We start from the raw sequence: 27,098 nt of genomic DNA, 5'->3' as shown, positions 1-27,098 counted from the left end.
GTGTGCCCCACATCCAGCACAGTGACAACTTTATCTGCTTCTGTGTGCCAAAAAACAGACAAAAAACTGACTGAGAACCCCAAAACAGGCTGTGTGCCCCACATCCAGCACAGAGACAACTTTATCGGCTCCTGAACACCAAAAACAGACAAAAAACTGACTGAGAACCCCAAAAACAGCCTGAGAATCCCAAAAACTGACTGAGATCCCCCAGGACCCCCAAAAGCCCCCCAGGACTCTCCCAAGGACCCCCAAAAGCCCCCTAGGACACCCTAAAACACCCCCAGACCCCCACAAGACCCTTCCAATCCCCCCAGGACCTCCCCAAACCCCCTCAGGACCCCCCAAAGCCACTCAGGACTCCACCCAAACCCCCAAAGACTCCTCAAATCCCCCAGGATCCCCCCAAAATCCCCCCAGGATCCCCCCAAAACCCCCTCAAACCTCCCCAGGAAACCCACAGAACCCCCTCCCAAACCTCCCCACATCCCCTCCAGGACCCCCCAATCCCCCCAGAACCCACTCAAACCCCCCCAAACCCCCCCAGGACCCCTCCCAGGACCCCTCAAACCCCTCCAGAACCCCCCCAAACCCTCCCAGGACCCCTCTAAACCCCTCCAGGACCACCCCAACCCCCCCAGGACACCCCTCAGAACCCCCTCAAACCCCCCCAGGATCCCCTCAAACCTCCCCACATTCCCCTCAGGACCCCTCAACCTCATCCAGGACCCCCCCAAAACCCCCCTAACCCCCCCAGGACCCACCCAAGACACCCCCAGGATTTTGCCAAGACCCCCCAAACCCATCCCTGGACCCCTCAAAGCCCGCCAGGACCCCTCAACCCCCCCCCCCAGGACCCCCCAAACCCCCCCAGGATCCCCTCAAACCTCCCCACGTCCCCCTCAGGACCGCTCAACCCCATCCAGGACCCCCCAAAACCCCCCTAACCCCCCCAGGACCCACCCAAGACACCCCCAAGACAACCCCAGGATCTCCCCAGGACTCCCCAAACCCCTCCAGGACCCCCCAAAACCCCCCTAACCCCCCCAGGACCCCCCTCCAATCCCCCCAGGATCTCCCCAGGACCCCCAAACCCATCCCTGGACCCCTCAAAACCCCCCTAATCCCCCCAGGACCCACCCAAGACACCTCCAAGACAACCCCAGGATTTTGCCAGGACCCCCCAAACCCATCCCTGGACCCCTCAAAACCCCCCAGGACCCCTCAACCCCCCCCCAGGACCCCACAAACCCCCCCAGGATCCCCTCAAACCTCCCCACGTCCCCCTCAGGACTCCCCAACCCCATCCAGGACCCCCCAAAACCCCCCTAACCCCCCCAGGACCCACCCAAGACACCCCCAGGATCTCCCCAGGACCCCCCAAACCCCCCCAGGACCCCCCAAACCCCCCCAGGACCCACCCAAGACAACCCCAGGATCTCCCCAGGACCCCCCCAAACCCATCCCTGGACCCCCCAAAACCCCCCTAACCCCCCCAGGACCCACCCAAGACACCCCCAAGACAACCCCAGGATCTCCCCAGGACCCCCCAAACCCATCCCTGGACCCCTCAAAGCCCCCCAGGACCCCTCAACATCCCCCCAGGACCCCCCAAACCCCCCCAGGACCCCCCCAAACCTCGCCAGGCCCCCTCAAACTCCCCCAGGACCCCCCCAAACCCTCCCAGGACCCCTCTAAACCCCTCCAGGACCACCCCAACCCCCCCAGGACATCCCTCAGAACCCCCTCAAACCCCCCCAGGATCCCCTCAAACCTCCCCACGTCCCCCTCAGGACCCCTCAACCCCATCCAGGACCCCCCAAAACCCCCCTAACCCCCCCAAGACCCACCCAAGACAACCCCAGGATCTCCCCAGGACCCCCCAAACCCCCCCAGGACCCCCCAAAACCCCCCTAACCCCCCCAGGACCCACCCAAGACACCCCCAGGATCTCCCCAGGACCCCCCAAACCCCCCCAGGACCCCCCAAAACCCCCCCAGGACCCCCCTCCCCCCCCACTGACCGACGTGGTGCAGGACGTCGCGGGGGGTGAAGCTGGGGGGGGGCAGGGTCATGCCCAGCCCCTCGTGCCTGGACACCAGGATGGGCACGCTGAAGCTGTTCTCCTCCAGGTACTCCACGGTCAGCTGGGCCCCGCTCGGCCGCAGCAGCACCTCGTCCGCACTGGGGGAGCGGGGACAGAGTGAGCAGGGAGCTCCTGGAGTGACCAGGGCACAGCCAGGAGTGACCAGTGCAGCCCTGGAGTGACCAGTGCACAGTCAGGAGTGACCAGGGCACAGCCAGGAGTGACCAGGGCACAGCCAGGAGTGACCAGTGCAGCCCTGGAGTGACCAGTGCACGCCCAGGAGTGATCAGTGCACGCCCAGGAGTGACCAGCCCCCTCCTGGAGTGACCAGTGCACGCCCAGGAGTGACCGACAGCGCCCTGGAGTGACCAGTGCACACCCTGGAGTGACCAGTGCACGCCCAGGAGTGACCAGTGCCCTCCTGGAGTGACCAGGGCACAGCCAGGAGTGACCAGGGACCTCCTGGAGTGACCAGTGCCCTCCAGGAGTGACCAGTGCACGCCCAGGAGTGACCAACAGCACCCAAGAGTGACCAGGGACCTCCAGGAGTGACCAACAGTGCCCTGGAGTGACCAACAGTGCCCAGGAGTGACCAGTGCACAGCCAGGAGTGACCAACAGCACCCTGGAGTGACCAACAGTGCCCAGGAGTGACCAGCGCACACCCAGGAGTGACCAGTGCACGCCCAGGAGTGACCAGGGACCTCCAGGAGTGACCAACATCACCCAGGAGTGATCAGCATCAACCTGGAGTGACCAGTGCACGCCCAGGAGGGACCAGTGCCCTCCTGGAGTGACCAGTGCACACACAGGAGTGACCAACAGCACCCTGGAGTGACCAGTGCCCTCCTGGAGTGACCAGTGCACACACAGGAGTGACCAACAGCACCCTGGAGTGACCAGTGCAGCCCTGAAGTGACCAGCGCACGCCCAGGAGTGACCAGCGCACGCCCAGGAGTGACCAGCACACGCCCAGGAGTGACCAGTGCACAGTCAGGAGTGACCAACAGCACCCAGGAGTGACCAACAGCACCCAGGAGTGACCAGTGCACACCCTGGAGTGACCAACATCACCCAAGAGTGACCAGTGCACGCCCAGGAGTGACCAGTGCAGCCCTGGAGTGACCAGGGACCTCCTGGAGTGATCAGTGCGTGCCCAGGAGTGACCAGTGCACAGCCAGGAGTGACCAGTGCAGCCCTGGAGTGACCAGGGACCTCCTGGAGTGATCAGTGTGTGCCCAGGAGTGACCAGTGCACAGCCAGGAGTGACCAACAGCACTCTGGAGTGACCAGTGCCCTCCTGGAATTACCGGTGACCACCAAGAGTAACCAACAGCACCCAGGAGTGACCAGTGCACACCCAGGAGTGACCAGTGCACACCCAGGAGTGACCAACAGTGCCCAGGAGTGACCAGTGCAGGCCCTGGAGTGACCAGCTCAGCCCCTCGTGCCTGGACACCAGGATGGGCACGCTGAAGCTGTTCTCCTCCAGGTACTCCACAGTCAGCTGGGCCCCGCTCGGCCGCAGCAGCACCTCGTCCGCACTGGGGGAGGGGGGACAGAGTGACCAGGAGTGACCAGGGACCTCCTGGAGTGACCAGGGCACACCCTGGAGTGACCAGGGACCTCCTGGAGTGACCAACAGTGCCCAGGAGTGACCAGTGCATGCCCTGGAGTGACCAGAGCACGCCCTGGAGTGATCAGCGCACAGCCAGGAGTGACCAGTGCCCTCCAGGAATGACCAGTGCACTCCCAGGAGTGACCAGGGCATGCCCAGGAGAGACCAACAGCACCCAGGAGTGACCACTGCCCTCCTGGAGTGACCAGTGCAGCCCTGGAGTGACCAACAGCGCCCTGGAGTGACCAGTGCACACCCAGGAGTGACCAGTGCACACCCTGGAGTGACCAACAGCACTCAGGAGTGACCAGTGCACACCCTGGAGTGACCAGTGCCGTCCAGGAGTGACCAACAGCACCCTGGAGTGACCAACAGCACCCTGGAGTGACCATTGCAGCCCTGGAGTGACCAGAGCAAGCCCAGGAGTGACCAACATCACCCTGGAGTGACCAGTGCACGCCCAGGAGTGACCAACAGTGCTGTCCAGGAATGACCAGTGCACGCCCAGGAGTGACCAGTGCACGCCCAGGAGTGACCAACAGCACCCTGGAGTGACCAGCGCACACCCAGGAGTGACCAGGGACCTCCAGGAGTGACCAGGGACCTCCTGGAGTGACCAGTGCACACCCTGGAGTGACCATTGCAGCCCTGGAGTGACCAGCGCACGCCCAGGAGTGACCAACAGCACCCTGGAGTGACCAGCGCACACCCAGGAGTGACCAGGGACTTCCAGGAGTCACCAGGGACCTCCAGGAGTCACCAGTGCACACCCTGGAGTGACCAACAGTGCCCAGGAGTGACCATTGCAGCCCTGGAGTGACCAGTGCAGGCCCAGGAGTGACCAGCCCAGCCCCTCGTGCCTGGACACCAGGATGGGCACGCTGAAGCTGTTCTCCTCCAGGTACTCCACGGTCAGCTGGGCCCCGCTCGGCCGCAGCAGCACCTCGTCCGCACTGGGGGAGGGGGGACAGGGTGACCAGGAGTGACCAGTGCCCTCCAGGAGTGACCAGGGACCTCCTGGAGTGACCAGTGCACACCCTGGAGTGACCAACAGCACCCTGGAGTGACCAGTGCACACCCAGGAGTGACCAACAGCACCCAAGAGTGACCAGGGACCTCCAGGAGTGACCACTGCACAACCAAGAGTGACCAGTGCAGCCCTGGAGTGACCAGTGCACACCCAGGAGTGACGAGGGACCTCCAGGAGTGACCAACAGTGCCCAGGAGTGACCAGTGCACACCCTGGAGTGACCAACAGCACCCTGGAGTGACCAGTGCACGCCCTGGAGTGACCAACAGCACCCAGGAGTGACCAACAGCACCCAGGAGTGACCAGTGCACGCCCAGGAGTGACCAGTGCACGCCCAGGAGTGACCAGTGCACACCCTGGAGTGACCAGTGCACGCCCAGGAGTGACCAACAGTGCTCTCCAGGAATGACCAGTGCACGCCCAGGAGTGACCAGTGCACGCCCAGGAGTGACCAACAGTGCCCTGGAGTGACCAGTGCACAGCCAGGAGTGACCAGTGCACAGCCAGGAGTGACCAGTGCACAGCCAGGAGTGACCAGTGCACAGCCAGGAGTGACCGGCACCCACCTCAAAGTGACCAACACAATCCAGGAGTGACCAGTGCATCCCATGACTGACCAACATCACCCAGGAGTGACTGGAGCAACTCCCTGAGTGACCAGTGCAGCCCAGGAGTGACCAACACCACCCGGGAATGAACAACACCTCCCAGGACTGACCAACATCACCTGGGACTGACACCCCCAGGAGTGACTGGCACCTGGACTGACCATGGCTGGGACTGACCCACAGCTGGCACTGACCATCACATTGACCCTCACACTGACCCTCACCTAGCACTGACCAACACACTGACCCTCACCTGGCAGTGACCCACACCCAGCACTGACCATCACATTGACCCTCACACTGACCCTCACCTGGCACTGACCATCGCTGGGACTGACCCACACCCGGCACTGACCTACATCTGGCACTGACCAACACCTGGCACTGACCCTCACCTGGCACTGACCATCACACTGACCCACACTCAGCACTGACCCTCACCTGGCACTGACTCTCACACTGACCCTCACCTAGCAGTGATCCTGGCACTGACCATCACACTGACCCTCACACTGACCCACACCCAGGAATGAGCAACACCTCACACTGACCATCACTGGCACTGACCCTCACCTGGCATTGATCCTGGCACTGACCCTCAGCTGGCACTGACCATCACACTGACCCACACCCAGGAATCAGCAACACCTCACACTGACCCTCAGTGGGCACTGACCCTCACACTGACCCTCACCTGGCACTGACCCTCACCTGGCATTGATCCTGGCACTGACCCTCACCCAGCACTGACCATCACATTAGCCCTCACACTGACCCTCACCTGGCACTGACCATCACACTGACCCACACCCAGCACTGACCCTCACCTGGCATTGACTCTCACCTGGCATTGATCCTGGCACTGACCATCACACTGACCCACACCCAGGAATCAGCAACACCTCACACTGACCCTCACCTGGCACTGACCATTGCTGGGACTGACCCACACCCGGCACTGACCTACATCTGGCACTGACCAACACCTGGCACTGACCCTCACCCAGCACTGACCATCACATTAGCCCTCACACTGACCCACACCCAGCACTGACCCTCACCTGGCACTGACTCTCACACTGACCCTCACCTGGCATTGATCCTGGCACTGACCCACACCCGGGAATGAGCAACACCTCACACTGACCATCACACTGACCCACACCTGGCACTGACCAACACACTGACCCTGACCCTCACACTGACCCTTCACTGGGCACTGACCCTCAGCTGGCACTGACCTTCACACCGACCCTGACCCTCACACTGACTCACACCCGGGAATGAGCAACACCTCACACTGACCCTCACCTGGCACTGACCATCACCTGGCATTGATCCTGGCACTGACCCTCAGCTGGCACTGACCATCACACTGACCCACACCCAGGAATCAGCAACACCTCACACTGACCCTCAGCTGGCCCTCACCCTCACACTGACCCTCACCAGGCACTGACCATCACACTGACCCTGACCCTCACACTGACCCTCACCTGGCCCTGACCCACACCTGGCACCGACCCTCACACTGACCCTCACCTGGCCCTCACCCTGACCCTGACCCTCACTGACCCTCCCCCTGCCCCATCCCCCCGTGGCGCTCCCTCACCTGGGGAAGGTGCGGCCCCGCAGCTCGCGGATGAACTGGGCGCTGCCCGTGCGCGCCGGGCGGCCGGGGTCCTGCTCCGGGGCCTTGGCGGGGCCACGGCGCCGCTTCACTGCGGGGACACGGGGACAGGTGGGGACAGGGGACAGACAGGGACAGCCAGGGACACAGGGACACACAGGGACACGGGTGGGGACAGTGGACAAACAGGGACACACAGGGACACACAAGGACAGCCAGGGACACACAGGGACACGGGTGGGGACATGGACAGCCAGGGACACACAGGGACACAGGGACATGGGTGGGGACAGGGGACAAACAGGGACACACAGGGACAGCCAAGGACACAGGGACACGGGTGGGGACAAGGGACAGCCAGGGACACACAGGGACACAGATGGGGACATGGACAGCCAGGGACACCGGGAAACACAGGGACACGGGTGGGGGGACATGGGACAGCCAGGGACACGGGTGAGGACAGGGACACACAGGGACAGCCAGGAACACGGGGACACAGGTTGGGACATGGGGACAAACAGGGACACGGGTGGGGACATGGGGACAGCCAGGGACATGGAGACACAGGGACATGGGTGGGGACCCCCAAAAGCCCCCCAGGACCCCTCCAATCCCCCCAGGACCTCCCCAAAACCCCCCAGGACCCCCTCAAACCTCCCCACATCCCCCTCAGGATCCCTCAAAGGGACACACAGGGACAGCCAGGGACACGGGTGGGGACAGGGACACAGGAACACACAGGGACACGGGTGGGGACGTGGGGACAACCAGAGACACACAGGGACACACGGACAGCCAGGGACACAAGGACACGGGTGGGGACAAGGACACACAGGGACAAACAGGGACACGGGAACCCACAGGGAGCCCAGAACATCTGCACCCCGCCAGGCCCCATCCCAGTCCCTCCCAGTGCCTCCCAGTCCCTCCCAGTGCATCCCAGTCGCTCCCAATCCCCCCCAGTCCCTCCCAGTCCCCCCCAGTCCACCCCAGTCCCTCCCAGTCCCCCCCAGGGCACTCACTGACTGAAGGCCCCCTGAGCACGGCGCACTGGGGGCAGTGGTACAGGTCGATCTCGGCCGCCGCCTCCTCCTCCACCCCCACGCAGCTGTGGGGACACCCCAGTAACTCCCAGTGCCTCCCAGTAACTCCCAGTGCCTCCCCAGTAACTCCCAGTGCCTCCCCAGTAACTCCCAGTGCCTCCCCAGTAACTCCCAGTGCCTCCCCAGTAACCCCCATCACACCCCAGATCCCTCTTTGTGCCTCTCCAGGCTTCTCCCCATCCCTCCCAGTAACACCCAGTCCTTCCCAGTACCCCCATGATTTCTCCCAGTTCTCCCCAAGTCCCTCACGGACCCTCCAGTACCCCCAAAACCCTTCCCAGTCCTTCCCAGTATCCCCTCAAGCCCCTTCCAGTACTCCTGGACTTCTCCCAGTTCCTTTCAGCAGCCTCCAGATGCCTCCCAGTCCTTCCCAGTAACCCCCAGTACCTCCCCATACCTCCCAGACCTCTCCCAGTGCCTCCCAAATTTCCCTCCGATACCTCCCAGTGCTCCCCAGTCCCCTCAGCCTGGTCCCAGTGCCTCCCAGTCACCCCCAGCCCAGTCCCAGTGTGTCCAGCCTGGTCCCAGTGCCTCCCAGTTCCCCCCACAGCCCCATCCCAGTGCTCCCCAACCCTGTCCCAGTGCGTCCCAGTCTCCCAGCCCCATCCCAGTACCTCCCAGTCCCCGCCATCCTGGTCCCAGTGACTTCCAGTCCCCCTCAGCTACGTCCCAGTCCTCCCCAGCCCCATCCCAGTGCTCCCCAGTCCCCCCCAGCCCCCCCCCAGCCCCATCCCAGTGCTCCCCAGTCCCCCCCAGCCCCATCCCAGTGGCCCCCAGCCCCTCCAGCACCCTCCCAGTCCCCATCCTAGTGCCCCCAGCCCCATCCCAGTGCCCCCAGCCCCCATCCCAGTGCCCCCAGTCCTCCCCATCCTGGTCCCAGTGCTCCCCAGTCCCCCCCAGTCCCATCCCAGTGCCTCCCAGTCCCTCCAGCCCCCTTCCAGTCCCCATCCCAGTGCTCCCCAGTCTCCCCCAGCCCCATCCCAGTGCTCCCCAGTCCCCCCCAGCCCCATCCCAGTGCTCCCCAGCCCCATCCCAGTGCTCTCCAGTGCCCCCCAGCCCCATCTCAGTGCCCCCCAGTCCCCCCCATCCTGGTCCCAGTGCTCCCCAGTACCCCCCCAGCCCCATCCCAGTGCCTCCCAGCCCCATCCCAGTGCTCCCCAGTGCCCCCCATCCTGGTCCCAGTGCTCCCCAGTCCCCTCCAGCCCCATCCCAGTGCCTCCCAGTCCCTCCAGCACCCTCCCAGTCCCCATCCTAGTGCCCCCAGTCCCATCCTAGTGCCCCCAGCCCCCTCCCAGTGCCTCCCAGTCCCTCCAGCACCCTCCCAGTCCCCATCCTAGTGCCCCCAGTCCCATCCCAGTCTCCCCCCAGCCCCATCCCAGCGCTCCCAGTCGCACCTGCCATGGAACCAGTCCTGGCAGCCGTCGCACTCGATCATGAAGCGGGTCACGTCGTAGGGCAGGCGGCACAGGCAGTACACGGGCACCGAGGCCATGGCCGGACCCCGGGGCGACCCCCGACCCTACGGACCCCCGCGAGCCCCCCCGGCCCGGGACATCCGCCCGCCGGACCCCCAAAAATCCACCCCCCCCCAAAAAAAAACTGCCTCAAAAACCCCCGCAAAACAACCTAAAAAAACCTCTAAACAGTCTAAAAAAAATCTCAACCCCCCCTTAAAACACAGTCTGAAAAAAACCTCAAAAGCCCCCCAAAAAAACCTCAAACCGCCTCAAAACAGCCTGGGAAAAACCTCAAAAGCACCCCAAAAAACAACCTCAAAGCCCCCCAAATCGGCCTCAAAACCCCTCAAAATCAGCCTCAAAAAACTCCCTCAAAAAAAGCCCCTCAGAAACACCCCCCTAAAACACCTCCTTCAAAAACACCCCCCAAAAAACCCCAAATTCAACCTCTCTGCTGCTCCCCTAAAAACACCCCCAGAGCCCCCCCAAACCGCGGCCCGCGGAGGCGCCTGAGGGGAACTGGGGGGCACAACCTCCCCCAAAAAAATCTACACGGGCCGGGGGTACCCCAAAAGGGCCTGGGAAAATCGAGATCCCACTAAAGTATTTCTGAGGGCCTAAACCCTCCACGAAAAGGGTCTGGAGGTGCTGCGAGACTCCTCCAAGGGTCACCGGGCCTCTGGGACCCCCCAGCCGAGGGTTTATAGGGCCCAGAGCCCCCCAAAAACGCGCCCACAGGGTCCCCCCCCACCCCAGAGGGGCCTACAGCGTGTGGGGACCCCCAAAAGGGCCGCAGGGCCCGGGGTCCCCTCACAGCGTCCCTGGGGTCCCGGCCGCCCCCTCCCCCCGCGCTGTGGGGTCTCCGAGATCCCCCAAAGACCCCCCGGGACACCCCAAAAGCTTTGAGGATCCCCCGAAAGCCGCCGAGATCCCCTCAAAGGCGGCGGGACCCCCCCGAGGCCTGCGGGACGCCGCGAGGCCTGCGCCCCCCCCACCGCCACCTCCCGACTAGGCCGCAGCCCGCCCCGCCAAGGCCCGGCGCTTCTCGCGGCCGCTCCTCCGCCGCAGCCCGGTCGCCGCCGCCGCTGCCGGCCCCGGGCCCGGTGCTGCCGCCGCCGCCGCGGCCTCTGCGCGCTCCGGGCCGCCCGGGAAAGTTTTATTCAAACGCGGAAACGGGGAGGGAGAGGGCGGGGCCCGGACGCCATTTTGGCCGCGTCGCGCCGCCATCTTGGGAAGGGCGCAGGCGCCATTTTTGGAAGGACGGAACGCCCCCATTGGCTGTAGGGGGCGGGGCCGCCATCTTGGGCGCGGCGCCAACTTGAGTGTGGCGAATCCGCCGCCATTTTGAGTGTGGCGATCCGGCCGCCATTTTGGGAGTGGCGCGCACCAGCCACGCTTTTATTTCTTAAATTTTAGGATTTTTTTTTTTCCCGCGCTTTTTAACAATTTCCCCGCAAACCAAACGCCTTCCCCACCCTCTCGAACCGGAACACCCGAGAATTCACCCCGAAACCTCGCTGGCTTGGTGAAGGGGTGAGGTAGATGAGTGGAAAAAACACGACAAAATGACCCAAAAATGGGCTGAGGGAGGGGGAGAGGAATGGGAGAGGGGTTCTTGCACCAGTAAGACCAGTATGGAGGGAGTGGGTCACCAGTAAATCCAGGACGGCCAGCTCCCCTCTGCCGTGGTCGCGTGAGGGGGAATTCCAGGCCTGTGAGGGGCTTTGGGTGAAAAAATGGGAATTTTGGGGTGGTGTGGAGAATTGTGAGGGGGAAAATACCAATTTTGGGATAAATGAGAGGTTGGGGTTCAACCGTGTGTGTTTTGGGGCAAAATGAGGCCATTTGGGGGTTAAAAATTGGGGTTGCTTTGTGAGGGGACAAAAAGAGCGACAAGGCCTCAAAAAAAAAATTTTGTGTGAAATGAGGCGGTTTTGGGTCTGGAAATTAAGGTGATATCCTGAGGGGGAAGGGCAGGGCCTAAAAGAGAGTTTTGGGGTGAAATGATGCGATTTGGGGAGCAAAAAGTGGGGTAATGTTGTGAGGGGGTAAAAAAAGTGGAGCTAGGCCCAAAAAAATGGAGCTAGGCCCAAAAAAGGGGAGCTAGGCCCAAAAAAGTGGAGCTAGGCCCAAAAAAGGGGTTTTGGGGTGAAACAAGGCAATTTTGGGGCCAGAAAGTGGCATCACATTCAGGGTGTGAAAAAGAGGGGGGGAAGGCCACAAAAAACGGGAATTTTGGGGTGAAACGAGGTGATTTTGGGGTTAAAAAATGGGGTCACCTCATGCAGAGGGAGAAAGGCCCAAAAATCGGATTTTGGGGTAAAATGCAGAGATTTTGGGGCCAAAAAGGGGGGATTTGGGGTCAAAATGAGGTGGTTTTGGGGGCAGAAATTGGGGGGAGGTTGGGTGTCCTAAAAAGGGGATTTTTAGGGGTGAATTGAGGCCAAAAGTGGGTTCAGCCAAAAAAAAGGAGAATTTTAGGGCAAAATAAGGCAATTTTGGGGCTGGAAATAGCGGTCACACCACAGGACCCAAAAAAGAATTTTGAGGTGAAACAAGGGCTGGAACAGGACTTAAAAAAGGAGAATTTTGGGGTGAAACAAGGTCATTTAAAGGCTGGAACAGGACCCAAAAATGGAGAATTTTGGGGTGAAACAAGGGCTGGAAATTTGGGGTAAAACAAGGGGGGTTTGGGGGTAAAATGAAGCAATTTGGGGGCTGAAAATTGGGGGTTTTGACCCAAAATTGGAGGTTTTTGACCCAAAATTGGGGGTTTTGACCCAGAATTGGAGGTGTTTGACCCAGAATTGGGGGGTTTGGGGTGATCAGGGTCTCGGGACCCCCCCCTCACTCAGCCCCCGGGGGGAGGGGGCTGCCCCCCCCGCGCAGGGCGGGTTTGGGGGGGGGCAGCTCCCCCCATTTTCGGGGGGTCCCGCGGGCGCCGCGCAGGGTGGAGACCCACGAGGAGGTGGCCTGGGGGGAGAGGGGGACAAAAAATAAAAGGGGAGGTTTCAGATTTTGGGGATCCATCCCACCCCATGATCCTCAAAAAAGGGGGGAGGGCAACCTCAACTTCCCCCAAAAAGCCCCCAGACCCCCAAAAAATGAGTGTAGGGACCCCCCCCCGACAGGAAAAAAAGGGAGTTCAACCCCCCCAAGCCATCCCAGCCCCCCAAAAATGGGGTAAAGACCCCCCCAAGCCCCCAAAAATCCCCCCAGCACCCCCAAAATGGGGTAAAGACCCCCCCAAGCCCCAAAAATCCCCCCAGCACCCCCAAAATGGGGTAAAGACCCCCCCAGCCTCCCAAAAAATCCCCCCAGTCCTCCCAAAAATGAAGTAAAGACCCCCCCAGCCTCCCCAAAAATCCCCCAACCCCCCAAAAATGGGGTAAAGATTCCCCCCAGCCCCCCCAAAAGATGGGCAAGACCTCCAGACCCCCCCTCAAAATCCCTCCAGCCCCACCAAAAAGCCTCCCCAGCCCCCCAAAAATGGGATCCAGCTCCCCAAAATCAATCCCAGCATCCCAAAAAGCCCCCCAAGCCCCCCCAAAAAATGGGGTGCAGGCCCCCCCAGCCATCCCAGCCCCCAAAAATGGGGCACAGCCCCTCCAATAACCATCTCAGCCCCCCCAAAAGATGCCCCTGGCTCCCTAAAAATGGGGTTCAGGCCCCTCCAGTCCCCCAAAAATCCCCCCAGCCCCCCAAAAATGGGATCCAGCTCCCCAAAATCAATTCCCAACATCCCAAAAAGCCCCCCAAGCCCTCCCCAAAATGTGATGCAGACCCTCCCCAGCCCCCATCACCCATTCCAGCCCCCCAAAAATGGGGTGCAGGCCCCACCAGCCCCCTCAAAGACCCCTCCATTGCCCCCCAAAACCTCCCCAGCCCCCCCAAAACCTCCCCAGCCCCCCAAACCTGGGCCCTCGCCGTGTCCTGGACCCACTCGTCCACCAGCCGGTGCAGGTCGTCGGTGAAGAGCCCCTTTTTTGGGGGGGGCGGGGGTTTTGGGGGGCCTGGGGAGGGGGCTGAGGCCTCTGTGGGTGGGGGAGGGGAGGTTGGAAAAGAGGGGGAGCACCCCAGGGTTCATCTGCACCCCAAAATCCCTCCCTGCACCCCAAAACCCCCCTTTGAACCCCAAAATCCCTCCCTGCACCCCCAAAAATTCCTCTGTTGACCCCAAAACCTGCACCCCAAAAACCTCCTTTGATCCCAAACCCTGCAGCCCAAATTCCCCCTTTGTCTCCCCAAATCCCCTTTTTGCACCCCAAAATCCCTTTGTACCCCAAAAATTCCCTTCTTTGCCCCCCAAATCCCCTCCTTGTCCCCCAAAATCCCCCTCTTTGCCCCCCCAAAATCCTCCCTTTCTTCCCCCAAAATCCCTTTCCCCTTCCCAAATCCTCCTCCTTGCCCCCCCAAATCTCCTCTTCCCACCCCAAAATCCTCTTTCCCCCCCAAAATCCCCTTCTTTGCCCCTCAAAATCCCTCTTTGCCCCCCAAAATCCCCTCCTTGCCCCCCCAAAATCCCCTTTTCCCACCCCAAATCCCCCTCCTTGCCCCCCAAATCCCCTCTCCACGCCCCAAAATCCCCTTTTTCCCCCCAAAACCCCCTCTTTGCCCCCCAAATCCCCCTTTTTGCCCCCCCAAAATCCCCTCTTCCCACCCCAAAAATCCCTTTCCCCCCCTCAAATCCCCCCTTTTTCCCCAAAAATTCCCTTATTTGCCTCCCAAAATCCCCCTCTTTGCCCCACCAAAACCCCCCTTTGTACCCCAAAATCCCCCCTTTCCTCCCCAAAAATCCCTTTGCCCCCCCAAAATCCCTTCCTTGGCCCCCAAAATCCTCATTTTCCCCCCCAAATTCCCTTCCTTGCCCCCCCAAAATCCCCTTTTTCCCCCAAAATCCCCCTCTTTGCCCCCTCAAAATCCCATTTTTCCCCCCAAAATCCCCTCTTTGCCCCTCCAAAATCCCCTTTTCTCCCCAAATCCCCTCTTCCCACCCCAAAATCCCATTTGCCCCCCCAAAATCCCATTTTTCCCCCCAAAATCCCCTCTTTGCCCCCCCAAAATCCCCTTTTCTCCCCAAATCCCCCTTCCTTGCCCCTCAAAATCCCATTTTTCCCCCCAAAATCCCCTTTTTCCCCCTCCCCAAATCCCCCTCTTTGCCCCCTCAATCCCATTTTTCCCCCCAAAATCCCTTTTCCCCCTCCCCAAAATCCCATTTTCCCCCCCAAATCCCCCTTTTCCCCCTCCCCAAAATCCCATTTTCCCCCCAAATCCCCCTTTTTCCCCCTCCCCAAAATCCCATTTTCCCCCCAAATCCCCTTTTCCCCCCTCCCCAAACCCCCCCTTTTCCCCCCCAAACCTGTCAGTGCCACTCCCCGGCCCCTCCCTCTCGCCCGGGCCCCCCGAGGTCTCCGCGGGGACCCCCCGAGGCCGCGCTGGGGGGGGGTCCCGCCGCCCCCTCCCCATTTTTGGGGGTCCCCCCGGGCCTCTTTGAGGGCTCGGAGCCTCCGGTGCAGCTCCCGCAGCTCCCGGTCCTGCCGAGCCCGCAGCTCCAGAACCTCCTGGATGTGCCTGGGGGGGCCGGGGGGGGTCACGGGGGGTCCCCAAATCCTTCCAGGGGACCTCAAAACCTTCTGGGGACCCCAAAACCCCGCCCGGGACCCCCAAAATCTCCCAAAAACCCATCCAGGACCCTCAAAACCTCCCCAAAATTCCTCAAATATCTCCCCCCCACACACACTGGGGGCTCCTGGATGTGCCTGGGGGGGCCGGGGGGGGTCACGGGGGGTCCCCAAATCCTCCCCGAGGACCCCCAAAATCTTCTCGGGACCCCAAAAACCTGCCCGGGACACCCAAAACCTCCCCAAAAACCCGTCCAGGACCCCCAAAACCTCCCCAAAATTCCTCAAACATCTCCCCCCCACACACACTGGGAGGTCCTGGATGTGCCTGGGGGGGCCGGGGGGGGTCACGGGGGGTCCCCAAATCCTCCCCGGGGACCCCAAAATCTTCTCGGGACCCCAAAAACCTGCCCGGGACACCCAAAACCTCCCCAAAAACCCGTCCAGGACCCCCAAAACCTCCCCAAAATTCCTCAAACATCTCCCCCACACACACACTGGGGGCTCCTGGATGTGCCTGGGGGGGTCACGGGGGGTCCCCAAATCCTCCCCGGGGACCCCAAAATCTTCTGGGGATCCCCAAAACCTGCCCGGGACCCCCAAAACCTCCCCAAAAACCCATCCAGGACCCCCAAAACCTCCCCAAAATTCCTCAAACATCTCCCCCACACACACACTGGGGGCTCCTGGATGTGCCTGGGGGGGTCACAGGGGGTCCCCAAATCCTCCCCGAGGACCCCCAAAATCTTCTCGGGACCCCAAAATTTTCTCAGGACCCCCAAAACCCGCCCGGGACCCCCAAAACCTCCCCAAAAACCCTGAAACAACCTCCCCCCTCCCCAGGGAGGTGAACTGGGGGCTCCTGGAGGGGCCGGGGGGGGGTTCACGGGGGGTCCCCAAATCCTTCCCGAGGACCCCAAATTCTTCTCGGGACCCCAAAATCTTCTCGGGGACCCCAAAAGCCTGCCCGGGACCCCCAAAAACCCAGCCAGGACCCCCCAAAACCTCCCCAAAAACCCTGAAACATCCCCACCCCACACACAGGGAGCTGCACTGGGGACTCCTGGATGTGCCTGGGGGGGTCACGGGGGGTCCCCAAATCCTTCCAGGGGACCCCAAAATCTTCTGGGGATCCCCAAAACCCCCCCAGGACCCCCAAAACCTCCCCAAAATTCCTCAAACATCTCCCCAACACACACACTGGGGGCTCCTGGATGTGCCTGGGGGGGTCATGGGGGGTCCCCAAATCCTTCCCGGGGACCCCAAAATCTTCTCGGGACCCCAAACCTGCCCAGGACCCCCAAAAACTCACCCAGGACCCCCAAAATCCTCCCCAAAAACCCTGAAACATCCCCACCCCACACACAGGGAGCTGCACTGGGAGGTCCTGGATGTGCCTGGGGAGGGTCTGGGGGTGCCCTCAAGCCCCCCTAACCCCCCCCCAAACCCATTTGGGAACCCCAAATCCCTTCAGGACCCCCCTAAATCCCCCCTAAAACCTCCTTGGGACCCCCAAAATCTCCCCAATCCTGCCACACCCACAACTTCAACACCTCCTGGGTACCCCTAAACCTGCCCCAAACCCCCTTGGGACCCCAAAACCTCCCTTGGACCCCCCTAAATCCCTTCAGGACCCCCCTAAATCTCCCCCAAAACGCCCTCGGGGTCCCAGTCCTATCCCACCCACAGCTCCAGCACCCCCTGGATGTGCCTGGGGAGGGTCTGGGGGTGCCCCTAAACCCCCTTGGGACCCCCAAAACCTCCCTGGGACCCCCAAATCCCTTCAGGACCCCCCTAAATTTCCCCCAAAACCTCCTTGGGACCCCCAAAATCTCCCCCATCCTGCCCCACCCACAGCTCCAGCACCTCCTGGGTGCCCCTAAACCTGCCCCAAACCCATTTGGGACCCCCAAAACCTCCCTGGGACCCCCTCAAATCCCTTCAGGACCCCCCTAAACCCCCCCAAAACGCCCTTGGGGTCCCCATCCTACCCCACCCACAGCTCCAGCAGCTCTTGGATGTGCCTGGGGAGGGTCTGGGGGTGCCCCTAAACCCCCTTGGGACCCCCAAAACCTCCCTGGGACCCCCCTAAACCCCTTCATGATCCCCCTGAACCCCCCCCAAAATTCCCCTGGGGTCCCCACCCTGCCACACCCACAGCTCCAGCAGCTCTTGGATGTGCCTGGGGAGGGTCTGGGGGTGCCCCTAAACCCCCTTGGGACCCCCAAAACCTCCCTGGGACCCCCCTAAACCCCTTCAGGACCCCCCTAAATCCCCCCCAAAACCTCCTTGGGACCCCCAAAACCTCCCCCATCCTGCCACACCCACAGCTCCAGCACCTCCTGGGTGCCCCTAAACCTCCCCCAAACCCCCTTGGGACCCCCAAAACCTCCCTGGGACCCCCCTAAACCCCTTCAGGACCCCCCTAAATCCCCCCCAAAACCCCCTTGGGAACCCCCAAAACCTCCATGGGACCCCCTCAAATCCCTTCAGGACCCCTCTAAATCCCCCCCAAAACCCCCCTGGGGTCCCAGTCCTGCCACACCCACACCTCCAACACCTCCTGGGTGTGCCTGGGGAGGGTCTGGGGGTGCCCCCAAGCCCCCCTAAACCTCCCCAAACCCCCTTGGGACCCCCAAATCCCTTCAGGACCCCCCTAAATCCCCCCCAAAACCTCCTTGGGACTCCCAAAACCTCTCCCATCCTGCCACACCCACAGCTCCAGCACCTCCTGGGTGCCCCCAAACCTCCCCCAAACCCCCTTGGGACCCCCAAAATCTCCCTGGGACCCCCTCAAACCCCTTCAGGACCCCCCTAAATCCCCCCCAGACCCCCCCAGGACCCCCCCGAAGCCCCTCACTCACTTTTCCCGCAGCCGCCGCAGCTGCTCCCGCAGCGCCTCGTCCTCGGGCTCCGAGTCCCCGTCGCTGCTCAGGGGGGTCTCTGGGGACCCCGGGGGGAGCAGGGGGGCCCCGGGGGGGTGTGGGGGTCCCCCCAGCCCCCCACTCTCGCTGCCCGAGCTGGGGCCCCCCCAGTCTCCCTCGGTGTCGGGGGGCTCGGGGAGTGGCTGGGGAGGGACGGGGGGAGAGAGAGGGGTGACAGAGATGGGGGTGAGTGGGGGTTGGAGGTCCCTGGGGTAGATTTGGGGGTCCATGGGACAGATTTGGGGGTCTCTGAGGCAGTTCTGGGGTTCCTGGAGTGGTTTTGGGGAGTCCCTGGGGTAGATTTGGGATCCCTGGGGTAGTTTTGGGGGTCCATGGGACAGATTTGGGGGTCTTTGGGTAGTTCTGGGGTTCCTGGGGGCAGTTTGGAGAGTACCTGGGGTAGTTTTGGGGTCCCTGGGGTAGATTTGGGGGTCCATGGGACAGATTTGGGGGTCTCTGGGGCAGTTCTGGGGTTCCTGGGGCAGTTTGGGGGGGTCTCTTAGGGCAGTTTGGGGGTCTCTGGGGTAGTTATTGGGTTCCTGGGGGAAGTTTGGAGAGTCCCTGAGGTAGATTTGGGGGTCCACGGGACAGATTTGGGGGTCTTTGGGTAGTTCTGGGGTTCCGGGGGCAGTTTGGGGGTCTCTGGGGTAGTTCTGGGGTTCCTGAAGTGGTTTTGAGGAGTCCCTGGGCAGTTTTGGGGTCCCTGGGGTATATTTGGGGGTCCATGGGACAGATTTGGGGGTCTTTGGGTAGTTCTGGGGTTCCTGGAGTCGTTTTGGGGAGTCCCTGGGGGAGATTTGGGGTCCCTGGGGCAGATTTGGGGGTCTCTGGGGTAGTTATTGGGTTCCTGGGGGAAGTTTGGAGCGTTCCTGGGGCAGTTCTGGGGTTCCTGGGGGCAGTTTGGGGGTCTCTGGGGCAGTTCTGGGGTTCCTGAAGAGGTTTTGGGGAGTCCCTGGGGTAGATTTGGGGTCCCTGGGGTAGATTTGGGGGTCCATGAGACAGATTTGGGGGTCTCTGCGGTAGTTATTGGGTTCCTGGGGCAAATTTGGGGGTCCCTGGGGCGGTTTTGGGATCCCTGGGGTAGTTTTGGGGGTCCATGGGACAGATTTGGGGGTCTCTGGGGTAGTTATGGGGTTCCTGGGGACAGTTTGGGGGTCTCTGGGGTAGTTATTGGGTTCCTAGGGGAAGTTTGGAGCATTCCTGGGGCAGTTCTGGGGTTCCTGGGGGCAGTTTGGGGGTCCCTGGGGTAGTTCTGGGGTTCCTGGAGTGGTTTTGGGGAGTCCCTGGGGTAGATTTGGGGTCCCTGGGGCAGATTTGGGGGTCCATGGGACAGATTTGGGGGTCTCTGGGGCAGTTCTGGGGTTCCTGGGGGCAGTCTGGGGGTCTCTTAGGGCAGTTTGGGGGTCTCTGGGGTAGTTATTGGGTTCCTGGGGGAAGTTTGGAGAGTCCCTGAGGTAGATTTGGGGGTCAATGGGACAGATTTGGGGGTCTTTGGGTAGTTCTGGGGTTCTGGGGGCAGTTTGGGGGTCTCTGGGGTAGTTCTGGGGTTCCTGAAGTGGTTTTGAGGAGTCCCTGGGGCAGTTTTGGGGTCCCTGGGGTATATTTGGGGGTCCATGGGACAGATTTGGGGGTCTTTGGGTAGTTCTGGGGTTCCTGGAGTCGTTTTGGGGAGTCCCTGGGGGAGATTTGGGGTCCCTGGGGCAGATTTGGGGGTCTCTGGGGTAGTTATTGGGTTCCTGGGGCAAATTTGGGGGTCCCTGGGGCGGTTTTGGGGTCCCTGGGGTAGTTTTGGGGTTCCTGGGGCAGTTTGGGGGGGGTCTCTTAGGGCAGTTTGGGGGCCTCTGGGGTAGTTATTGGGTTCCTGGGGGAAGTTTGGAGAGTTCCTGGGGCAGTTCTGGGGTTCCTGGGGGCAGTTTGGGGGTCTCTGGGGCAGTTCTGGGGTTCCTGAAGAGGTTTTGGGGAGTCCCTGGGGTAGATTTGGGGTCCCTGGGGTAAATTTGGGGGTCCATGAGACAGATTTGGGGGTCTTTGGGTAGTTCTGGGGTTCCTGAAGAGGTTTTGGGGAGTCCCTGGGGTAGATTTGGGGTCCCTGGGGTAGATTTGGGGGTCCATGAGACAGATTTGGGGGTCTCTGGAGTAGTTATTGGGTTCCTGGGGCAAATTTGGGGGTCCCTGGGGCGGTTCTGGGATCCCTGGGGTAGTTTTGGGGGTCCATGGGACAAATTTGGGGGTCTCTGGGGTAGTTCTGGGGTTCTGGGGGCAGTCTGGGGTTCTCTTAGGGCAGTTTGGGGCTCTCTGGGGTAGTTATTGGGTTCCTGGGGGAAGTTTGGAGAGTTCCTGGGGTAGATTTGGGGGTCCATGGGACAGATTTGGGGGTCTCTGTGGTAGTTACGGGGTTCCTGGGGCAAATTTGGGGTCCCTGGGGTAGATTTGGGGGTCCATGGGACAGATTTGGGGGTTCCTGGGGACAGTTTGGGGGTCCCTGGGGCAGATTTGGGGTCTCTGGGGCAGATTTGGGGGTCCCTGGGGCGGTTTTGGGGTCTCTGGGGTAGATTTGGGGGTCTCTGGGGTAGATTTGGGATCCCTGGGTCAGTTTTGGGGTCCCCAACACCCACCTGGCAGTGCCCTCGCCTTGGGGGGTCCCCGAGTTCCTCTGGCTCCTCTGTGGGACAGGGGGGTCAGTGGGGGGCAAAAATGGGATTTAGGGGCACAGATGGGATTTAGGGGCACACAGGGGGGATTTAGGGGTACGGGGGCACAGATGGGATTTAGGGGTACACAGGATGTTCACAGATTTAGGGGTACATGGGGTGTACAGATGGAGTTTAGGGGTGCACATCTGGGGTTTAAGGGTACACAGATTTAGGGGTACACAGGGTGTGCACAGATGGGGTTTAGGGGTACACAGATGAGATTTAGGGGGACATGGGGTGCACAGACAGATTTAGGGGTACACAGGGTGTACACAAATAGATTTAGGGGTACATGGGGTGTACACAGATGGGGTTTTGGGGTACACAGCTGGGGTTTAGGGGTACATGGGGTGTACACAGATGGGGTTTAGGGGTGCACAGATAGATTTAGGGGTACACAGGGTGTTCACAGATTTAGGGGTACATGGGGTGCACACAGATAGATTTAGGGGTACACAGATTTAGGGGTACACAGGGCGTACACACTGCGGTTTAGGGGCACACAGATGAGATTTAGGGGTACACAGGGTGTGCACAGATGGGATTTAGGGGTACACAGGGTGCTCACATACAGGGTTTAGGGGTGCACAGATTTAGGGGTACACAGGGTGCTCACATACAGGGTTTAGGGGCTCCCCAGGGTTGGGGGGCACACAGACAGATTTATGGGTACACAGATGGGATTTAGGGGTACACAGGCAGCTCACATACAGGGTTTAGGGGTACACAGGGCGCTCACAGGTTTAGGGGTACCCAGATTTAGGGGTACACAGGGTGTGCACAGATGGGATTTAGGGTTACACAGGCTGCTCACATACAGGGTTTAGGGGTACACAGATTTAGGGGTGCACAGACTGCTCACATACGGGGTTTAGGGGCTCCCCAGGGTTTGGGGGTACACAGATAAATTTATGGGCACACAGATGGGGTTTAGGGGTACACAGGGTGCTCACATACAGGGTTTAGGGGTACACAGGGTTTGGGGGAACACAGGCTGCTCACATACGGGGTTTAGGGGTACACAAATAGGTTTAGAGGTACACAGGGTGCTCACATACAGGGTTTAGGGGTACACGGGCTGCTCACATACGAGGTTTAGGGGCTCCCCAGGGTTGGGGGGCACACAGATTTATGGGTACACAGATGGGATTTAGGGGTACACAGGGTGTACACAGATGGGGTTTAGGGGTACACAGGGTGTACACAGATGGGGTTTAGGGGAGCACAGATGGGATTTAGGGGTACACAGGGTGCTCACATACGGGTTTAGGGGCTCCCCAGGTTTTAGGGGTACACAGATGGGATTTAGGGGTACACAGGCTGCTCACATACGGGGTTTAGGGGCTCCCCAGGTTTTAGGGGTACACAGATAGATTTAAGGTTACACAGGCAGCTGACATACAGGATTTAGGGGTACACAGGGTGCTCACACACAGGGTTTAGGGGCACACAGACAGGTTTAGGGGTACACAGGGTGCTCACACACAGGGTTTGGGGGTACACAGATGGGATTTAGGGGCACACAGATGGTATTTAGGGGTACACAGGCTGCTCACATACGGGGTTTAGGGGCTCCCCAGGGTTTGGGGGTACACAGATGGGATTTAGGGGCACACAGATGGTATTTAGGGGTACACAGGGTACTCACATACAGGGTTTAGGGGCTCCCCAGGGTTTGGGGTCCCCCCGTACCTGTGTGGGGGTCCCCTCCCCCGGCGGGGGGGCGCAGGCGCCGGGCCCAGCTCTTGAGGCGGCGCCCCCAGCCCTTGCGGGGGCTGCGCAGGCGGGGGGGGCACGGACCCAGCGGGGAGGGGGCGGCCCCGGGCGGGGCGCGGGCGGGGGGCGCGGCCTGTGGGAACGGGAACGGGATATGGGATTGGGATTGGGGTATGGGATTGGGATTGGGATATTGGATTGGGGTATGGGAACGGGGCGGCCCGGGCGGGGCGCGGGCGGGGGGCGCGGCCTGCGGGAACGGGAACGGGATTGGGATTGGGAATATGGGATTGGGGTGTGGGATTGGGGATGGGGCAGCCCCAGGCGGGGCGCGGGCGGGGGGCGCGGCCTGCGGGAACCAAAACCGGGATTGGGGTTGGGAATATGGGATTGGGGATTGGGAATATGGGATTGGGATATGGGATTGGGATATGGGAACCGGGCAGCCCCGGGCGGGGCGCGGGCGGGGGGCGCGGCCTGCGGGAATGGGATTGAGATATGGGATTGGGAATATGGGATTGGGGATTGGGGTATGGGATTGGGGTATGGGATATGGGATTGGGATATGGGGTATGAGATTGGGGTATGGGATTGGGGTATGGCATTGGGGTATGGGATATGGGATTGGGATATGGGGTATGGGATATGGGATATGGGATTGGTGTATGGGATATGGGGACGGGGCGGCCCCGGGCGGGGCGCGGGCAGTGGGCGCGGCCTGCGGGAACGGGAACGGGATTGGGATTGGGAATATGGGATTGGGGTATGGGATTGGGGTATGGGAATGGGATATGGGAACGGGGCGGCCCCGGGCAGGGCGCGGGCGGGGGGCGCAGCCTGCGGGAATGGGAACGGGATATGGGATTGGGAATATGGGATTGGGGTATGGGGTATGGGATTTGGATTGGGATATTGGATTGGGATATGGGATATGGGATTGTGGTATGGGATATTGGGGTATGGGATTGGGGATTGGGATTGGGGTATGGGACTGGGGATTGGGATTGGGGATTGGGATTGGGGATTGGGATTGGGGTATGGGGACGGGGTAGCCCCAGACGGGGCGCGGGCGGGGGGTGCGGCCTGCGGGAACAGGATTGGGATTGGGATATGGGGACCGGGATTGCGGATATGGGATTGGGGTATGGGATATGGGATATGGGATTGGGATATGGGAACGGGGCGGCCCCGGGCAGGGGGCGGGCAGGGGGCGCAGCCTGCGGGAACAGGAACTGGGTTTGGGATTGGGATTGGGGATGGGGATTGGGGATACGGGGACGGGGCAGCCCTGGGCAGGGGCGGGTGGGGGGCGCGGCCTGCAGGAACGGGATTTGGGATATGGGATTGGGATTGGGAATATGGGATATGGGAATGGGGAAGGGGATGGGATCAATATTGAGAATATGGAAATATGGGAATGAGAATATGGGATTGGAGATATGGGAAGGGCAATGGGATGGGATTGGGAATGGGAACAGGGATGGGATTGGGAACAGGAACGGGGATGAGAACAGGAATTGGGATGGGATGGGATGGGATGAGGGAAGGAAATAAGATTAGGAACAGAAACAGGGATGGGAATGGGGATGGGGATGGGAATGACAACAGGAATGGGAACGGGGCGTCAGCACAGCCGGGGTGCACCACGGTCAGCGGGGCCTTGGGGTGGAGGGTTTGGGGACACTGAGGTTTTGGGATTGAGGGGACACCTGGGCCTGGGGCTGAAGGGACACTGGGGGCTGGGGTCATCAAGGTCTTGGGGGACAGCAGGGCTGGGGGTTGGGGTCACCAGGCTCTTGGGATTTGGGGTTTGGGGCACTCTGACATGTTGAGGTTAAAGGGACATCAGGGGCGTGGGGGGTTGGGTTTAGGGGTTAGGGTCAGGTTTAGGGGTTGGGGTCATCAAGGCCTCGGGGCTGAGGTTCTGGGGTCAGGGGTTGTTGGGGTTTGGGTTCAGGGACACCAAAGACTCAGGTTTTGGGGACAGGGAGTTTGGGGACAACCATTCCTGGTCTTGGGGGAACAACGAGGTCTTGGGGGTTTGGGGGACACCAAAATTCTGGGGATGGGGACAGTGGCCCCTGGTCCTTGAGGGACACTGAGACCTGGGGGTGTCCAGCTCACGGGGTGGGGGACACTCACCTCTGCTCCCGGGGGTCCCTCCTGTCCCCAAGCACCGGTGCTGAATGTCCCCAGTCCCTGGGGGTCACCTGGCTCTGGGAGTGCAATGCCAAATGTCCCCAGTCCCTGGGGGTCACCTGGCTCTGGGGGTGCAGTGCCAAATGTCCCCAGTCCCTGGGGGTCACCTGGCTCTGGGGGTGCAGTGCCAAATGTCCCCAGTCCCTGGGGGTCACTCAGCTCTGGGGACACGTCCGGCTCGGGGGGGTCGGGCACGGCCAGCCCCGGTTCCCCGGGTCCCTCCTGCTCCCACGGGCTGGTGACTGTCCCCTGTCCCTGGGGGACACCCAGCTCTGTGTCCCCAGGGTCCAGGGGCTCTCGGTGGCCATCGAGCTCCGCAGCTTTGGGGACAGCCACGTCCGGCTGTCCAGGTCCCTCCTGCTGCCAAGGGCTGGGGACCTCCAGATCTTGGGGTTCAGGGTGGATCCTCTCCGGTCCCGTGGCTTCAGCCACCTCCTGGGGGCCACTGACAGCTGTCCCCAAAGCTCGGGGGACACCCAGCTCCTCCAGGTTGGGGACAGCCGAGCCCTGTCCCTGGGGCACATCCAGCTCCTGGGCTTTGGGGACCCCCGGCTCCGGCGCCCCCGGCCCGTCCTGCTCCGACGCTCCGCTCTGGTTTGTCCCCTGTCCTTGGGGACCCCCCTGTGACGTCCCCAGGGCTCTGCGGGCGGGAGGGGGTCCCCCGGGGCCTGCGGGGAGGGGACACTCCCGTCAGGGATGTGGGGGTGACACCGTCAGGGATGTGGGGGTGACACCATTAGGGACAGGGTGGAGGTGACACCCTCGGCTCTGGGTTAGTGGCAGCCCCGTGTCCCCTGGGGACAGGATGGAGGTGACACCCCTGGCTCTGGGCTGGTGGCAGCCCCGTGTCCCCCAGGGACAGGATGGAAGTGACACCCCCAGTCTGCGTTGGTGGCAGCCCCGTGTCCCCTGGGGACAGTTTGGGGGTGACATGGGGGTGACACGGGGGTGACACCCCCAGTCTGGGGTGGTGGCAGCCCCGTGTCCCCTGCCAGCCTCTGGGGACAGGATGGAGGTGACATGGGGATGACATCCCCGGCTCTGGGGTGGTGGCAGCCCCGTGTCCCCCGGGGACAGTTTGGGGGTGACACAGGGGTCACATCCCCGGCTCTGGGGTGGTGGCAGCCCCGTGTCCCCCGGGGACAGGATGGAGGTGACACCCGCAGTCTGGGTTGGTGACAGCCCCGTGTCCCCCGGGAGACAGGATGGAGGTGACACCCTGATCTCTGGGCTGATGGCAGCCCCTTGTCCCCTGTAGACAGTTTTGGGGTGACATGGGGGTGACACAGGGATCACACCCCCGGCTCTGGGTTGGTGGCAGCCCCGTGTCCTCCAGGGACAGGGTGGAGGTGACGCCCCCAGTCTGGGCTGGTGGCAGCCCCGTGTCCCCTGCCAGCCCTGGGGACAGTTTGGGGGTGACACGGGGGTGACACGGGGGTCACACCCCGATCTCTGGGGTGCTGGCAGCCCCGTGTCCCCCGGGGACAGTTTGGGGGTGACACAGGGGTCACACCCCCGGCTCTGGGCTGGTGGCAGCCCCGTGTCCCTTGAGGACAGGGTGGAGGTGACACCCGCAGTCTGGGTTGGTGGCAGCCCCGTGTCCCCTGGGGACAGGATGGAGGGGACACCCCGATCTCTGGGCTGATGGCAGCCCCTTGTCCCCTGTAGACAGTTTTGGGGTGACATGGGGGTGACACAGGGGTCACACCCCGATCTCTGGGCTGGTGGCAGCCCCGTGTCCCCCGGGACGCACCGGTGGCCTCGCGGTTCCGGATGGTTTGGTTGATGCAGAACCTCCAGCGCCCCACGGGCGATGATTGGGGGGGTCCTTCCCCTGCTGGGGGAGGGGGGAGGGGTCAGCGGGTGGGGGGGCCACCCCAGCCCCCTCCCCTCCCCCACTACTCACCCCCCGCTGACGGTTCCGGGGGTCCCACCTGGGGGGAGACACATTGGGGGGGTCAGTGGGGGGGTCTGGGTGGGGAGGGGGCGTGGGGTGGGGGCGGGGGGAGCACCTGGGGGTCCGGGGCGGGGGTCCCGAGGAGCCCCCGGGCCTGAGCCACGATGGCCTTGAGCTCCTCCACGAACTTGTCCCGCTCCCCCTCCAGCACGAAATTGTCCTCGACCTGCGGGGGGGACACGGTTGGGAGGGGGCAGGGATGGGGAGGGGGGACACGGGTTGGGGAGGGGGACATGGGCTGGGAGGGGGGACACGGGCTGGGGAGGGGGCAGGGATGGGGAGGGGGGACACGGGTTGGGGAGGGGGCAGGGATGGGGAGGGGGACATGGGCTGGGAGGGGGGACACGGGTTGGGAGGGGACACGGGTTGGGAAGGGGGACACGGGTTGGGAGGGGACACGGGTTGGGAGGGGGCAGGGATGGGGAGGGGGACACGGGCTGGGGAGGGGGACACG

General features: G+C 62.1%; 2 protein-coding genes across 2 annotated transcripts in view; both read right to left on the bottom strand.

The window, feature by feature from the left end:
• Window positions 1-9,627, bottom strand: part of PHF8 (PHD finger protein 8) — a 38,320-nt gene extending 28,693 nt beyond the window's left edge. Inside the window, exons 1-4 of the mRNA XM_033083464.2 lie at window positions 9,472-9,627; window positions 7,997-8,082; window positions 6,954-7,062; window positions 2,024-2,184 (exon numbers count right to left, since the gene is read on the bottom strand). Of these exons, the coding sequence (XP_032939355.1) occupies window positions 2,024-2,184; window positions 6,954-7,062; window positions 7,997-8,082; window positions 9,472-9,569 (454 nt within the window). The 5' untranslated portion in view covers window positions 9,570-9,627. The remainder of the gene's footprint in view (window positions 1-2,023; window positions 2,185-6,953; window positions 7,063-7,996; window positions 8,083-9,471) is intronic.
• Window positions 9,628-10,874: 1,247 nt separating this feature from the next.
• WNK3 (WNK lysine deficient protein kinase 3) overlaps window positions 10,875-27,098 on the bottom strand; it is a 30,847-nt gene continuing 14,623 nt past the window's right edge. Inside the window, exons 12-21 of the mRNA XM_033083463.2 lie at window positions 26,700-26,810; window positions 26,594-26,621; window positions 26,441-26,524; window positions 24,541-25,355; window positions 22,465-22,567; window positions 20,695-20,741; window positions 18,020-18,222; window positions 14,894-15,105; window positions 13,450-13,568; window positions 10,875-12,507 (exon numbers count right to left, since the gene is read on the bottom strand). Of these exons, the coding sequence (XP_032939354.1) occupies window positions 12,382-12,507; window positions 13,450-13,568; window positions 14,894-15,105; window positions 18,020-18,222; window positions 20,695-20,741; window positions 22,465-22,567; window positions 24,541-25,355; window positions 26,441-26,524; window positions 26,594-26,621; window positions 26,700-26,810 (1,848 nt within the window). The 3' untranslated portion in view covers window positions 10,875-12,381. The remainder of the gene's footprint in view (window positions 12,508-13,449; window positions 13,569-14,893; window positions 15,106-18,019; window positions 18,223-20,694; window positions 20,742-22,464; window positions 22,568-24,540; window positions 25,356-26,440; window positions 26,525-26,593; window positions 26,622-26,699; window positions 26,811-27,098) is intronic.

This window comes from Catharus ustulatus, chromosome 32, assembly GCF_009819885.2.
Source record: "Catharus ustulatus isolate bCatUst1 chromosome 32, bCatUst1.pri.v2, whole genome shotgun sequence".
NCBI classification, from domain to species: Eukaryota; Metazoa; Chordata; class Aves; order Passeriformes; family Turdidae; genus Catharus; species Catharus ustulatus.
Note: the sequence above shows the minus strand (reverse complement) of the source record. Positions and strands in the feature narration are given on the sequence as shown.